Source organism: Thunnus maccoyii, chromosome 5 (assembly GCF_910596095.1).
Source record: "Thunnus maccoyii chromosome 5, fThuMac1.1, whole genome shotgun sequence".
Taxonomy (NCBI): domain Eukaryota; kingdom Metazoa; phylum Chordata; class Actinopteri; order Scombriformes; family Scombridae; genus Thunnus; species Thunnus maccoyii.
This window is the reverse complement of record NC_056537.1, coordinates 12,289,684-12,301,682: the sequence shown is the minus strand read 5'-3', so window position 1 is coordinate 12,301,682 and position 11,999 is coordinate 12,289,684. Positions and strand designations below refer to the sequence as shown.

Below are 11,999 nucleotides of genomic sequence, written 5' to 3'. Positions count from 1 at the left end.
AACCATATCTGACCAATGACCTTTCTGCCCGCAATCCTTGAGCCAACCAGTCATTGGATTCTGTTCAACAAATATAATTGCCATCCTGCCATCCTTTGGTCTTTCACACCAACTCTTGCACAACCTAGCACTTCCAAATCACCACAGTTACCTTTGGGGTGTTCTGGGAGATTCAGCTGAGAGGTTTGGTCTTCCTGCTGCTGGCTTTACTCCACCACCAGTGTCTTGACTGACCTATCATAGGCTTACTCTTAATTAAGATGCTTCACACATATTTTGGTAGATAAAAGATAGAGTTAAATTAAAACTGACTTGACTTGATTATAATTATCATATGGAACAGGGACACCTTGTAGAATATAAATACAAATCTGAAGTCCTTGAGCTATCTGTTTCATTTCCATAATTCTATAAGTAGAAAACTACAATGAACAAATGGTGTGTTTTTGTTATTGTTATTTAAAAGTTAAATTTAGTTTGGAAAAAAACATCACTTCATAGCTTAAAAGCATTGTATGCAACATTGTTGTGTTATTTTTCCACTACACCACATTCCTAATACAAAATGAAAGTAAAGTAATGTAATGCTCCTAATGTCATATTTCTGTTATGGCAGGGGGGATGGGAGCAGAAAAATTCTGAATTTTGGTTAAGGTATGACAGATTTAAATCATAAAACACAATGGGTCAGTTTCACAGACAAGGTTTAAGCCTAGTCCCAGACTAAAATGTCTGTTTGAGCTGTCTTAACTCAAAGCGACCTATCTATGTCACATCTGAGCACAGACTTATCTTAAAATAGTTGTAGATTTAGCCGGTGAGGGAGGATTAGAGTCAGTCTAGGACTTAATTGAAGTTTAAATGAATCCCTCAAAGAGGCAGATTTAACTTCTGCATAGTACTCTTTGTGAGGGAGCACGGACTATTTGGAATACCTAAATAAAGATCAACATGCACTACAGAGGCCAACCAGACGAGTGCTTGTGGATAGGAGTAATCCATTAAATTACTTTGATGAAATAACTTTTGGAGACCGCTTTCGTATGTACAAAGAAAATGCATTGGAGATAATATCTTTGCTTGAGCCTAGACTTTCTTCTCTCTCTCAAAGAGGAAGGCCTTTACCCAGTTCTCTCCAAGTTCTGATCACTTTGAGGTTTTTGGCATCTGAAATCTTTTCATCATGAAACTGGTGATTTGTGTGGTGCCAGTAAAGTAACTGTGTGTAGAATAGTTCACAAAGTCTGCAGGGACATTTGTGAACTGAGGAGTCTTTATATCAAGTTTCTGGTCAAGCCAACTATTAAATGCAATTATTTGAATATGGGCACTTGCCAGGAGTGATTGGCTGTATAACTGGATGTCATGTTCCTATAAAGTGTCCATCAACTCCTGATGCTGAGGTGTACAGGAACCGTAAGAACTAGTTTTCCATCAATGTTCAGGGTGAATACACTCCTAATTTAGAGTTTTAAAGGTGCAACTCACTATTCAAGGATTTTGTTCAATTCTTTATTGTGTGCTCAGTTTCAGCATGAGCTGCTCAGGAGCTCGAGCCGCGCCACTCTTGTGGGCTGTGTGGCTGTTCAAACCTGTTAACATGGGCGCTGAAATGAAATGAAATAAATTACAGCCTTAGACGATAAAAACTAAATTGCTCATATGTACATATTTTATGAGCACCATTAGACCAACAGCATGTGCTCATACTTAACCTAATGAGGCTTAACCCAGGTGTTCTCATTTAGGTTTACTTACCTTACTCCAGGACTCCATAGTTTCTGACTAACTAAGCCAAATTTAAGCCACGATCATGAAAGCTACTTAGGTACTCCTAGGTTAACTAATACACATTAAGGCCTAATCCTGGTTTAACCTAAGCTCTGTCTGTGAAGCCTAATATGTTACATATTCATCTCTCCCTCTTTTTTCACAGGTAAGTTACAAAAGACTAGCAGTGCAATATTTTGTATGTAGTCAACTTGCTCTTTACATTGTTATAATTTTCAGTTTATGAGTGCGCATCATTTTTGTGAGTATGCATAATTTATACATCTGGGTGTAATGCACTGTGAAAAACAGATAATGCTATCTTGAAACTCTAAATGTCCTTTTTACATAACTGCTATTGATGTGAGCTCCATACTTTCCTAAGATAAAGAGGATGTTGGTGACTTTAAACTGCCTAATATTGCATAATACTTACTTTGTGACCCTTTTTACTCTGTGTTGGGCCATTTGCCTCCGACTGTTTTAATTTATGCCTGTGTCTTAAATTGCTATTGAACATCACGGAGGCCAAGTGGTGCAAGCAATAACATGAATAATCCATTGGCAGTTCCTGTTAGACTGAAAGAGAATGAGATAATCACCATTATACTCAGTGGGAGTGTAACCAGGCAGGAGCAGCATTAGCCTTTCCCTCTAAAAACTGAATATGAATATGAATATGTACACATCTGTCTTATTAAAGGTCAAGCTTGACGGTATTCAATAATATCAGTTAGCATTTTTATGCAAACATATAATCACTTCATGTGAGACATGAAGTGACCTTGTGTTTTTTTGGTGTAGAGCTTTTTTTGAAACCAGCAGCGAACAGCAAACCACATTTTGAACTTTAAGTATCATCTTCTCTGATAAAAATATTAACTACTGCCAATTTATGAAGCTTCTTGATAGCCTGTAGCATATCACCTACCCCTATTAAGAGTTATATGCCCTAAGGTTTGGAATAATCTACCATTTTGACTATAGCCTCTGCCAATGAAATAAACTAAATCCAAAACTTGATTATTGCTCAGTAGGTTACAATGCAATACAACCATTGTAGCACTGCTTTAAAATGCTACCAGAGCTTCAGATGTAACTTATAAAACTTCCCAAAGGCTCATTCTTTCTTCAAATACAGGAAATGTTTTCCCCACTCACTGCATACTTTACAATTCCTGGACAAAAAAAAGAGGATATATCTAACAGCTTCTTAACATAGAGACCATTTTAAATTCATCACACGGACCTATTGCCTACTCCAGGCACGTCCGTCAATCTGCCTGTGAAATGAAGAGCCAGAGGCTACTGACCCAGACACATCAGCTTCTTTTTGGTCATCTAACAACACTTTCTGAAGTCTTCACACTCACACATTGATTTCTTACTATCAGCTTGCTGCTGCTTTCTAGTACATGGCTCCTGTTCTCTTTTTTGTGTGGAGTGTGTGGGCAACAAATACAGTTTATGCACAGCGGTTCTGATGGCTGATGCAAAAGACTTAATAAGAAAAAAGAATCAAATGTAAGAAACTATGTATTCTAAATTAAAAGTTTTAGGAATTTCAATTAGAAATAAAAATAAATCTCATTACACCAGAGACTTAACATGTGCCTCATTAGGAACATAATTTGTTGTAATTCCTTGATTTAAAGGTAATATTTTAGCAGCTCAAAGCACTGTACATTTTCATTTAACCTTATCACAAATATAGGTATTTTAGATACAGTACATAGTCACAGGCTCCATTAGAAATGCTTTAATCATCTGAAAATGTTTACAAAATATTTGTTTATAGTTCACTTGATATACATTTGAATGCTTATGCTGGCTTCTTTGTAAAACATGAATCTCACATATGATTTTAGATTATTACAATCCTTGTTTTTATAAATCAATAGTGCAAATTTTTGCTTAATCTGTCTGGAAGTAAATGTCTTGACACTAGCTAGCTTGAGTGGAAAATAAAGGCTCTATATAAAATTGTTCCAGTTATAGGAAAACCTGTTCATAGTGGTAACATTGTGAATGAAATGACTATAAAACTACTTCACTGTACATTAAACAACTGTCTGAAAACACTCTTACCAGAATATGAAAACATTAGTCATGGTAACGGTAGACATCAAAAGTGCTTCCTGTCACAGATGTCCATCTATAATAAATACTGATATTTTGATATTTAATAAGTTCAAAGTATTCTTAATGAGCACTTGTCATGTTAAATAAAAAAAAAGAGGAACATTCTTGTTTAGCTAACAAGTACCTTATAAACAACCCTTTTTCATGATATACTGCAGTGACAAAAACACCAAGACAAAGCCTGTATGTATGTAAAATTATATTAAAACAACTCTAATAAAATACTCTTGATAAGAATAGCGCATTTTAGGACCCTGCTGATTTTTTTTGCTTTCCTGAAGACCTTGGACAACTATATAAAGTGATTGTAGGTTCTCTCTAGAAAACAACAAACATTGCAACCTGATTGTCTGGAATACAGCGAGTATCCTGCTTATAAGCTATAAAATTAAAAATCTCTGCAGGGTAAAGTGGACTCAATGCATTTTCCACCATGGTGACACAGCATTTGTGTGTTCCTTGGACAGATATGTACCAACATTGGCTTCATTTGAAAAAAAATAAGAAAATGAAATCCTTCCCCATTTCCACACAGTCTTGATATGCGGCTGTAAACAGATGAACATAGTCCGTTTGTGGAGTGTCTTGAATCAAAGCCTCTTTTTCCAGAGAGGCATTAGATAATAATCATGGAAATGTAATACAGTGGCGTCTGATCATCCTCTCTATGTGACATCCTGTTGAGCCGACATGATGCTCTGCTTTAACCTCTTTGTAAACAGGTGGCTGGCCCTTCCACAGTAGGTATGTGTGGTGGTCCGCAGCAATGCCTCCAGTGGCTGAAGCAGTGAGGTCTCCATGTTCTCGCCAAACGGGTACTGTGATGAAAAGAAAAATGTGCAGGCGTCACATAGCTGATTTCAGACATTTAACAATGAAGATCAGATTTTATTACAATGTCGTACATCCACGGTAATGGGTCTCTCTGGTGGCTGCATCTACTTCAATTTGTGCTGTAATCCTGCTCCTGACACTACTCAAAAAAACCCCACTCAAAACAAAATTAAACAGAGATTTGTTTTTTTTCCACCTGTTGCTTCCTATTATGGCACAATAAAAACTGCATTCATATCGCATAAATTTAGTGCCACATTTGTCACTGTCAGTTCAACACAATAACATTTTGCATTTGATTCATATCTGTCAATTCAGAGTGTGTTTGGATTATGAATATCAATTACCACAGCTATTCAAGAATGGGCTCAGTAAGCCGTGACAGCACTGCTGAAAACTACAGCTGCAGTGTTCAAGATATGCATCTTTATTGTATGCTTATATGCCACCAAATAAACAGCAGAAAGATGAAACCTTCCAGCTCCACCGCAAGTTAATATTAGCAGGCAAGGCTTTCATCATGTACAGTATGTAAATAAAGACGCAGACCTTTTGTTTTTATAGTGAGGTGCACCGTTCTTTTACTGCTCTCTTGTAAATAAATAAGAAATCACTATTTTACAGCATTTCATTTGACTCCAGTTTGGCCAAGCATTAGGTTACTCAAAGCACACTTTCTTTATTATCTTTCATATACTGCAGCTGGCAATAAAGCACTATTAACAGCCTCCTATCGATTTTTATGTGGATGCTGCTGGTGCGTTGTCCACACAGCCATCATGATGTCTCAAACTAGCATCAGCACTAAAAATTTTACAACTCTTCTGTGGGCTTGGCTGGGTAATGGTGGTGCCCTTTATTGCAAGCTCCTCTGCTGGCTAGGAGAGTCTGCCTTGGGAGACGGACTGGCTAAGAAGCTCTTGGTGAGGTGGAAATGAGAGTTTCTGCCAGAATTGCATGCTCTAGGCTGCAAGGATGCTGTCCTCGAAGGACTGAGTGGGAACAAACTGGGAGGGGGCTCGGGGAGTTGGAACAATAGGGAGCACTGATATAAGCTTCAACAAAATATAGCTTATAACAACAAAGCTGAAATGCTCTTCAGTTATACCGGTCTCTATTCTAATAAGCTACCCGAAGAATACATAAAAGGACACTACAAAGCCTTTTATCTTATACCAAACTACTTCATACACATATTATGTTTGCCCGAGACAAACCACGGCTTTCCTCCACCTCCTAAAAATCAGGTGGAGTCTGGTATGTGCTGTCTTGGATGCTGTGTGCGTGTTTGTGCTGTCGGAGAGACTGATGGAGGCATGAGGGCCGAGTGCTCCATAATGAAGCCTGCTCGTTTACTTAATGGCTGAGAACATTGCCCGCACTGATAGTGGCCAGGCAGGGCCCTGTGGCGGTAATGGATGGAGACCAGCTAATGAAGCTTCCCTTACTCCCCCGATTGCTGCCTGCATGTTGACTGCTGTGCTGAAATCAACAAGAGCAGATCGAAGGCGAGCCTCCAGCGCGGCGGTGAGAGAGCTCTCCAGCTGACCCGCTGCATCACTGATGACGGACGTGTAGTGGACAGTAAAGATCTGAAAGGTTGGAACTCGTATAAAGTAAATTTGACAGATGTCATACTTTTAAAAATCCAAGTTCTGTCTTTATTTTCAAGTGCCAGCCAAGCACTGGTAGCGCTCTGCGGGGTGTCATACCAATTTAAGGATGCTACAATTCTGAAATAGTTTAGATTTTACAGAAAGTGTCAAGATAAAGCCAGACCTAACCAGCTGTTCCAACCATGTGAAACCAGGCATACACACAAGCCCAAGAGGAGGATATTAAAAGATAAGGCTCTATTATTTTCAACAAATCCCATGAAAAGACCAAAACCATCAATTACTTAAAGACTAGAAACAAAAAAAACCCCATATATATTCATGACCTGTTTTTAAAGATTTTATGTCTTCACCGAGAACGAGTGGTCGTGGGGCCGAGTGCTGCAGACAGGATGTCAGGAAGTATTGAGAGATGGACTGACACATTGTTGGTTTCGGTCGTTTCATGGGATTTGTGGACAATAATAAAAACTGCCTTATCCCTTAAGTAAGCATGTATGTATCATTTTAAGTGTATCTTTGTTGTATTGTAAAGCATCCATCTTTAGTAGTAAACATGGACAGAATAAGCCTAACAACCCTAATTTAAGATATTTATTTTTGTCACCTGATTCCTGGTAATGGTGATATTCACTGTGTTAAAAGATAATTTAAAGTTGGGCCCCTAATAATCTTAGTAAAATTCAGACCTGTTTTGACTTGGTCCATTCGACACTCTAGAATTAGTAACGAGGATACAGAAATATTAGAATGAATGCCTCAAATTATAAACGGTGCCTTAAATCTACAACAACTTCCATGAAATTAAACCTCACAGTTGACACCATCCCAAGCAACCATTCCACTGGTCGAAGTCGGGTGGGGCTGATTTGTCTGCTTTGGGAGAGTTAAGATAGGATGACGGAAATGTTTAACGGGCTATTGATTAAGCACTTGTGGACGGATGCATCCATAAGAGAAAAGCAATGGCCTGGAGTGCCTATTGATAATGTAATGACTAGTAAATGTTTTCCAAATAGTCTGGTCCACTTACACAACTTCCCTTTAAAGAAAAAGAGGCAAAGGCAAAGGCAAGACTGTCTATAAAAACTACAGTAAACCATTACTATTCTTTCCTCCTGTTGCAGAAGCTTGCATAAAATTTTACAGTCAGCTGTGTCTAGAATACCTAACTAAAACTTTTGCAAGAAAAAATATACTAAATGCCATCTAGAAACCACTTGCAAGACAAGCCGTTTGGTAACAAATCAGCTCCCTTAAGTGTAAACAGGTTTTTATTTTACTGTGGGAGCTCAGAGTTGAGCCTGTCTCTACCTTCTGGATGGCTTCGTAGACAGATCGAAATGCTGGCTGCTTGTCATCGTGGTAAACTCCCCTGTTTCCATGGAGAATGAAGACACCTTCTTGGTCAGCCTGGTGACAGTTGCTGCCATAAATACAGTGGTCTGGACGGTAGTTCCACTGGCAAGGGAACACATATAGGCTCTCTGTAACACAGCGAGAGTGGATCAGTTTAATAAGAACCCATTAGACACGTTCACTTATTTGATGGTAAACGTTTTAAAGAAGAAATGTATTCAGTGAAGTCTTGTTAGTGTGTGACATCCATGACTAAAATGATGATGTGCATGTAGTTACACAAACCTGGGTTTTGGTGAAATATGATATTAAGAAGGTCCTGGTCCCCCCAGGTGATATTGAGTTTATACTTCTGTAGAAGGGGCATCAGAATTTCCTCCCACTTAAGTGCAACTGTTGTCATGTCATTCTTGAAGGACAAAACACAGCAATCAGAGAGCATTCATATCATTTTGCATCAGGAAACCATAAACCTGCAATTCTGGAAAATGAATCCCTTTCAATCTTCATGTCAACACTTCACATCAACTCAAAGAAACGGTTTTGTTTGTCAAACAAGTGTGCTCATTCTGGGAGTTTACACGAAAGTACATGAGTGACCTCAACTGGTCAATTGTGGTGGTGCAGCTATTCCTGGGGTGCCCCTCAATACTGTCAACTATTTTCCCACAACTATGTTCACACATCTCTAGATATTTCAATCATTAATTGAATGTAAAAAATGTTGATGTTTAATAGGACTGGATAATATGACATATTACTCCTCCGATAGACAGATTATTCCTCACTACAAATATCAAAAGATGTTAACTGACACAACCCACCACATTAAATTTGTAGTTATGTTTGCATCAACAAAGCCATACTTATCACCATACTTATGGACTTGGGAAAATTTCAGACCTGGAGATAATAAACTTAATTTTAAATTTTAGATTTTAATTTAAACTTTTACATTTTAGATGTTTCACACCTTCTTAATAATCCTTGCCTTCATAAGCAAGTACTTATTCATATTCTGTATTTTAATGTCATGATGGCCATCATTAAGGACTACATTAAATTGGTGTAAATCGTTCCAACTTTACATATATCGTGACAGGTTGAAGTACAAAATATTTGACACATAGCAACAGGTGTCAGTGGTTAACATACAGCAAAATAACAACATAAGCATCTACCTGCCATTTACCTTAAAGAATTTCTCCCTGAGGCGCGTCATGTTCATGAGCATGACCCCTGAGTTGATGCCAGTCTTGCCATAGTAAGGGTGGCGGGCAAAACGATTATACCAGCCGATACGTGGCTCCTCATGCTCTGGAGCCATGGCAGCTAAGTGGCTCGCATTGAACTGAGTAAGGAGGGCCCAGATGTCCTCTACTGGCTGCAGAAAAAGGATATCTGTGTCCACGTAGAGTAAAGAATCCACCTCCTTTAGGATCAGCTGCAAATAAGACAGCAGAATCTTTATGAGGACAAATGTATCACTGCTACAAGCCATATGTGTGGAAGATGACTCTAGACCTACTGGCAGGAAGAGCCTCTGAGAGGCACAAGGTTTGAAGAGCTTCTTCCACTCTTTTGCATTCTCCCTGGGAAAAGTGATGGGGTAGATGGTAAAGTTAAACTTGCTCTGGACCGTCCTTGGCCAGGAGTACAGCTTTAAGAGAAGATGAAGACAAAGAAAATGTGCTTCAACAATATCCACATGTAATCAATAGACTCAAATGTTGAATCATTATGGTATAATTTGTTGTCCTTCATGAATGATGCATCTTATCATCTTAACTGTGTAACCAAAGCTAATGGAAAGAGTTTATGGGTTTTATGCATGCATACAGACTGGCAGTTGGTCAATCATGCCCACAGTTAGCCTGTGCAAAAATACTGCAATGCCTTCTGTGCACAGATTGTACTACTACTATGGGAAACTGTCTGTGACCAATAAATACACATTTAAATCAAAGTTAAAATATGCAGTGTTGTTGGGGAGGACAATGGGTGAACACTTACAGAATTTCTGAAGCTGTCATGTAGATCATCCTCTGCAAAGATGTAAAAGTTCAGAGGCTTTTTGCTGAACAGAACAGCAGACTTCAACATGGTGAGAGTCTCCTCTAGCCTGGGGCCACAAGCCACCACAGCCAGGTGACTCCCCTCATCACTACGTTCCTTGACTGCAGAGCCTGACCTCTCTCTAAGAGCCAAAACAAAATTAAATTAATCATTAATTAACCCCCCCGGCTTTTATTCTTACAACAGCATGGATACACTGACAAGTGCAGGAGAGCACAAAGTAATGAAGATATCAGCAGGCAGGCTCAGCTGACTGGTACTCAGCCCTGTAGGGTTGGAACTGTCATTAGGTTTAATGAATGGATGTAGAACTCATACTTTCTGCTGCCTCCGAGCGCTCCCTGTAAACTACTACTTTCAAGTTTGAAAATCATAAATGTACCTTGTCACACATTTAAAGGACTACTCTGCCAATTTTCAATCACATCTCTGCATATATGTCATAGTATGACAAGCCTAGGATAGAACAAGCGGTGGCAAGACAGACAAAACAATGCCCCAAGATTTCCATTATCATTCTATGGGATAAGAGATGATGAAAAGTCTGTTAGTGACATATTGGCAAGTGTAATGGTGTATACAAGATTGTCAACATATGACAAGTATACAGAGATTAGTATTTTTTAAGCAATATAGCCTACTCCAAAGTAGTAAATATGTGTTAGCACATTCAATTTCTGAGAACTGCTTGAATTTATGACTTAGAAACCTCATGAGTAGTCACAAGGCACACTGGGAATGCAGCAACAGGCCCAGCCTTTACACTGAACTGTTGACCTAAGAAAAAGTGAAAGTTGAAAGCAGAAATTTACTACACATTGAAGGCCACTGTATCTTTTTTTTTTTTTATAAAGATGCACAAAATCAGTCATACCTAAAAGATGATTCCAATAAGCAGTTCACTCCACAAACATCAGCAGGCAGTCTCCAATATGGATTCCAGTAAGAGACTGACAGTGATTTACACCTGACAGAATAAAAACATGATCTTTTGGAGCCTCAAAGTTGAATTATTATCTCAGACATTAGCACTGTGTGCTTTTGGATTAGATCTTAAATGCCTCTTAGGGTTATCTGGATGTTAAACATGTGGCCGTCCTTTAAACCCAGCCAAAAGCTTATCAGGCACGGAATTAGCGGGCGGTAATGCTAATGGATAATCAATTGTATGAAGGTGATGGATGTCAGATTTAGAGATATAGCATTAGCAAGTTATTTTGAACTCGTAAAGACTGTGGGTGCCAAACAGTGTTGTATAGTCTCGAATAAACCTTGCAAACTATAAATTACTATCATTGTGGTGGCTAATACATAAACTGTTTCATAAATGAACGCTGTAGTAACGTTATGTTCCGTTAACGTTAGTTAGCTTGTTAGCTGGCTGTAGCAAGACACCTGAGGTAAACGTTTCAACGCCAACATTATGTTTTAGCTGATTTTAGTCCAACCTACACTAACTTAGTAAATAACAACAGCTAGTGTAACAAGCGCTAACTGCTACAAATGTGTTTACGTGTTAAATTAAATTAGGTGACATGGGTAACGTAACTAAGCTACCTGTCAAGCCCTTCTTCACGGTCTCGACGGCCTGCCAGTCCGGGCATTTTCCTGAGAAGGTTCCCGGTGTCATGACTACTTCTGTCGGATACCTTCTGTTCTCTAAGGTTCCACTCGTCTCGGTCCTCCAAGGTGGAGGCTAGCTGATTGAACACATACAACAGTGAAAAAAAGGTGAAGACCATGCACAGGAGAAATGCATGAAGGTAGCATCGCATTTTGCGTTTCCAGTTTTTATGCGCTAACGGAACATTTTTGTAGACCTTCTGATATATTGACTTGCTAGCTGAGCTATCTCATAAATCAAGTCAGAAGGTAAGCTGAAGAGCACAGTTGGTGTTTACAGTTTCCCGCCCCACCCACTTCTGTTTCACATGTGTTTCATTTGATCCGCCATCTGTCAGTACTGTGTGTACAGTTGACAGATAGGTTTTCGGATTTTTACGCAGGTCACTACCAACAACTCACAGCACGGTGCACAAGTAAATATTTCATTCATAATATATCACACAGGATGGAAACCATACAGTTTATGAAGGGAACACACGACCAAACATTCTGGTAGATAGAAGTGAATGAATCTAAACAGCATTGACCCAAATTCAAGGAAACTAATTGACATGTGGTAGCTCTCTCTTTCTCTCT

The 11,999-nt window shown here is 38.9% G+C and overlaps 1 protein-coding gene across 3 annotated transcripts; it reads right to left on the bottom strand.

Annotated features, from left to right (window-relative positions):
- Positions 1-3,514: 3,514 nt before the first annotated feature.
- LOC121897977 (glucoside xylosyltransferase 1-like) lies at positions 3,515-11,724 on the bottom strand. Of its 3 annotated transcripts, XM_042412820.1 has the most exons (9): positions 11,618-11,724; positions 11,355-11,497; positions 10,672-10,764; positions 9,735-9,918; positions 9,250-9,381; positions 8,914-9,165; positions 8,007-8,130; positions 7,677-7,849; positions 3,515-4,730 (listed from the first exon to the last, which is right to left on the bottom strand). In XM_042412820.1, exons 2-9 carry the CDS (start codon positions 11,399-11,401, stop codon positions 4,578-4,580), a joined length of 1,158 nt encoding a protein of 385 aa, XP_042268754.1. In that variant the 5' UTR covers positions 11,402-11,497; positions 11,618-11,724; the 3' UTR covers positions 3,515-4,577. The 3 variants fall into 3 exon arrangements, with proteins under 3 accessions (XP_042268754.1, XP_042268752.1, XP_042268753.1); XM_042412818.1 differs by having other exon boundaries at positions 11,355-11,720; XM_042412819.1 differs by lacking the exon at positions 10,672-10,764 and having other exon boundaries at positions 11,355-11,719.
- Positions 11,725-11,999: the final 275 nt, after the last annotated feature.

Excerpts from the sequence above, each read along its gene's own strand:
- LOC121897977 (XM_042412818.1), bottom strand. The coding sequence starts at position 11,572 with ATGCGATGCTACCTTCATGCATTTCTCCTGTGCATGGTCTTCACCTTT. Across the intron at positions 9,166-9,249 it reads CTCAGAGGCTCTTCCTGCCA|CTGATCCTAAAGGAGGTGGA; the intron begins GTAGGTCTAGAG and ends TCTTATTTGCAG. Across the intron at positions 7,850-8,006 it reads CATATTTCACCAAAACCCAG|AGAGCCTATATGTGTTCCCT; the intron begins GTTTGTGTAACT and ends GCTGTGTTACAG.